The sequence below is a fragment of the Atheta coriaria genome, unplaced genomic scaffold (assembly GCF_025399875.1).
Source record: "Atheta coriaria isolate IRGN ID8LTWV9N9 unplaced genomic scaffold, Caltech_Dcor_3.1 hic_scaffold_31_pilon, whole genome shotgun sequence".
NCBI lineage: Eukaryota > Metazoa > Arthropoda > Insecta > Coleoptera > Staphylinidae > Dalotia > Dalotia coriaria.
The window spans coordinates 78,679-83,055 of NW_027045473.1; the positions used below are offsets into that span (position 1 = coordinate 78,679).

General features: G+C 40.6%; 1 protein-coding gene across 1 annotated transcript; it reads left to right on the forward strand.

Annotated features, from left to right (window-relative positions):
- The first annotated feature begins 2,823 nt into the window (after positions 1–2,823).
- LOC135802520 (uncharacterized) lies at positions 2,824–3,537 on the forward strand. Its single transcript, XM_065316117.1, has one exon. The coding sequence runs from the start codon at positions 2,824–2,826 to the stop codon at positions 3,535–3,537; it is 714 nt and encodes a 237-aa protein (XP_065172189.1).
- Positions 3,538–4,377: the final 840 nt, after the last annotated feature.

Sequence of the window (4,377 nt, forward strand, 5' to 3'; positions counted from 1 at the left end):
TCAGCTACGTACTGCTGTAATGGCCTGGAAATAGTTCATTATCTAAAGGGTCTGCGTTCCCCACCAGCGTCGCCGCCAACCATGGTGCGCAAAATATCAAGCGGTACGACAAGGCAACGGTAGGGCGCAAGGGCGCAACGTAATGCAACTGTTATCGAAAGTGAAAAACATCCACGAAAATGAATAATTGCTTTCGATAGCATGCTTTCAAATCGAGCAGCAGCCTAGTGTATGTAGACAATAGAAAAAAGTTTGAAACTTTAACTAGATTTAAACCAAAACAAAATAATTAGAAGGTATTCCATGAATTATTCAACTAAATTCCTCAAGTGGAAACATGAGCATATATATGTAGATTCAAACAGTCACCGCATATTATATATAATATTTTTTACTTTGAAATAGGTTTCACTTTTGATCTATGAATATTCTTGCGTAAGCAGATAAAGTTGATTGAAACCCCGACCCAGTCTAGGAAAATCGCCGTAACATATACATGCACCGAAACTCGCAGGCGTCGAAAGCGTGGGGACGGATTGCATTGAATATTTCCTCATCATCAGAACTCTGCCGTCGCTGCATCAATATCGACCGGACGCCGGTCCCAAAGCCCGGACAAAGAGGAGGGTTGTGTGGGTGAAGAGGCCAGCGACCCACCCCTACGTGCAAAAACACATCAGTGCTCATAGAACCAGACACAAGGGCCCGGTTAGCTACGGACAGACAACGACGACAAACCCAAGAAAGTACACGGACAAAGAGAAGATTACAAAACATAACCTTAAAATCGCTACATGGAACATAAAATCAGTTCTCAACAGAAGAGACCAAGAAATGGAGCAAGAATTAAGAAACCACCACATTGATATCTGCGCACTTCAAGAAACTAAGAAAAAGGGAAAAGGTCAGGCAGTAGTTGGAGATTATCTACTAGCATACAGCGGTGTAGAGAGGAACGAGCGAGCAAAAAAAGGAGTCGCAATCATGTTTCACAAAAAGTTAGTAGATCACATTATAGACATCACGTACGTTTCAGCCAGAATAATACACGCAAAACTGCTGCTAGACAGGAAACGCACCAACATTATAAGTATTTACGCTCCAGAAAACTGCAGACCCCAAGACGTAAGAGAAGAATTCTTTAACTCACTGCAACATGTTTTAGACAGCCATAAGAACGAAGCGACTATCATCCTAGGAGACTTTAACTCAAGGATTGGCAACAGAATCATACCCGGAGTTAAGCAGAGATTCAACGAGGAAACAGAAAACGAAAATGGAACGCTGATGACTAACCTATGCACAATCAACGAACTACGAATAAATAACACATATTACGAACACAAACAACAACACAAACACACGTATTGTAACTCAAGGGGACACACATCAACAATCGACTTCATTGTGACAAACCGAGTAATTCCACCAACCAGCATATTAGATGTAAGAAGCTTAACCTCGGCAGACATAGGAAGCGATCATGCCCTCGTGATTGGGAAGCTGAGACTAATATCCCTCCAAAAGAAACAAGCAAAAACATGCGAAGAGCGCACAAAAATAAAAACAGAAGGACTAGCTGACCAAACAACCAGAGAACTATATGCTAACAGACTGAAGGAGAAAGTTACAAACAACAACATACAAGAAGGAGATAACGTTGATACGGCATGGGAAAGGCTGAAAAGCAACATACAACAGGCTGCCGAAGAAGCGCTAGGCAGGAAGATCATCAAGAAACCGAATCCTTTTGCTAAGAGAACTCCATGGTTCACCGAGGAAATCAAAATGAAATGCAAGGAAAAAAAGCAGGCACACATTCAACACCTCACGCAAAGAACGCAAGAATCATACGAAAGTTACAAACAAATCCGCAGAGAAACGCACGAGTTAGTACGGAAGACGAAATCCGAACACTGGAGGATCTTCTCAAAACAACTAGAACATGACTTCTATGGAACCCAAAAGACAGTATGGAAGACCATAAGAAACCAGAGAAAAGAGCTCACAGAACTGGTACAAGCAAAGGGAATAGACAAAGAGACCTGGATAAACTACATCAAACATCTATACCGGGACACAAACCAGGAGAAACCTAATATCTCAGTCAACATACAACCTGATGAACCAACCATAGTAAGCATATCTGAGGTGGAAACAGAACTCGCTAAACTCAGAAACAGAAAAGCCAGTGGCCCGGACGGAATACCCAATGACCTCCTGAAATACGGCGAAGAAGTGCTCGCGGCCGAAATTACGAAACTTATCAACATCATCCTGAAGCATCAGAGAGTACCAACTGAATGGAAATTGAGCACACTAATAATGATGTTTAAGAAAGGAGATAAGCAAGAACCATCCAACTATCGAGGAATAGCTCTGCTAAACACCACCCTGAAACTAACAACTCGATTACTAGCGAACAAGATATTAGCACACACCACACTATCAGACGAACAACAGGGCTTCAGGAAAGGAAGGTCCTGTAACGACGCAATATTCATAATAAGACAGGTGAAGGAAAAAGCCGTGGAGTGGAACAAACCGGCTTTTCTTTCCTTCGTGGACCTAAGGAAAGCGTTTGACAGAGTGCAGCTCCAAGACATAACCAGCATACCCGAAAAGAAACATCGCATCTGATATCATCAATACTATAAGGGACATCTACAACAACAACGAACTGCAACTAGCAATAGCCGAACAACGCACAGACCCCATAAAAGTAGGAACAGGGTAAGACAAGGCGATTCCCTAAGCCCCCTGCTATTCAACTTCATCATGGAAGAGATAATTGCAAGAGTCCGACGCTGTAAAGGATACCAGATGGGGGGGAAAGAGCTGAAAGTTGTGTGCTACGCGGACGATGCCGTGCTAATTTCCGATAGCGAAGACAACCTACAACGCATGATTCACCAGTTTAACATTGCCAGCAAAGCCCTCAACATGGAGATAGCAACAGAAAAAACCAAATGCATGGTCATCGCACCACATCCAATAAGATGCAAACTTGAAGTCGATGGACAAATCGTACAACAAGTGAGCGAGTTCCGATATCTTGGTATAAACATATCCAGCAGTGGAGGAGTGGAAAAAGAAGTAGCAGAGCAAGTTGAAAAGGGCCTGAGAATAGCAGGATGCCTAAGGAACACGATTTGGGACAACAAACATCTAAGAACAGAGACGAAAGTTTCCATCTACAAGGCAGTAGTCAGGCCCATATTTACATACTCGGCAGAAACGCGTGCAGAGACGACAACCACACAGAGATTGCTCACCACCGCGGAAATGAGGACACTAAGAAACATAGATGGCAAAACACTGCTCGACCGGATAAAGAACGAAGACATCAGAAGAGCGTGCAACAACATAGAAGACATAACACAATGGTGCAAAAGACGCAAAATCGAGTGGAACGAACACATAGAACGGATGGACGAAACCAGAATAGTCCGAATAGCCAGGGACAAATCGCCAAGGGGAAAGCGATCCCTGGGAAGACCCCGAAAGAGATGGAGCGACCACCTAAACCCTGTCTGAAGTAGGAACAGGCAATATGCCTACAAAAGAAGAAGAAGAAGAAGAAGAAGAAATCGTTCAAATAGACGCAATATTAATAAAAAACGAATAATGTTTTTATGCTGTTTTACGCGTTAAAACGCAGATTAAAGCTCAAAACGTGCTGTTTTGCTAAAATAAGCATTTTCAAGCATTTTAGATCGTTGAAATCGTTCAAATAGAAGCAATATTAATAAAAAACGAATAATAAAAATTCGTCGTTTTTATGCTGTTTTACGCGTTAAAACGCTGATTAAAGCTCAAAACGTGCTGTTTTGCTAAAATAAGCATTTTCAAGCATTTTAGATCGTTGAAATCGTTCAAATAGAAGCAATATTAATAAAAAACAATAAAAATTTCGTCGTTTTTATGCTGTTTTACGCGTTAAAACGCAGATTAAAGCTCAAAACGTGCTGTTTTGCTAAAATAAGCATTTTCAAGCATTTTAGATCGTTGAAATCGATCAAATAGACGCAATATTAATAAAAAACAAATAATAAAAATTTCGTCGTTTTTATGCTGTTTTACGCGTTAAAACGCAGATTAAAGCTCAAAACGTGCTGTTTTGCTAAAATAAGCATTTTCAAGCATTTTAGATCGTTGAAATCGTTCAAATAGACGCAATATTAATAAAAAACGAATAATAAAAAATTCGTCGTTTTTATGCTGTTTTACGCGTTAAAACGCAGATTAAAGCTCAAAACGTGCTGTTTTACTAAAATAAGCATTTTCAAGCATTTTAGATCGTTGAAATCGTTCAAATAGACGCAATATTAATAAAAAACGAATAATAAAAATACCGCTGCTTTATGTTGTTTACGT

Bases quoted from the DNA above. Each gene is read 5' to 3' on its own strand.
- LOC135802520 (XM_065316117.1), top strand. From the start codon at position 2,824: ATGGGGGGGAAAGAGCTGAAAGTTGTGTGCTACGCGGACGATGCCGTG.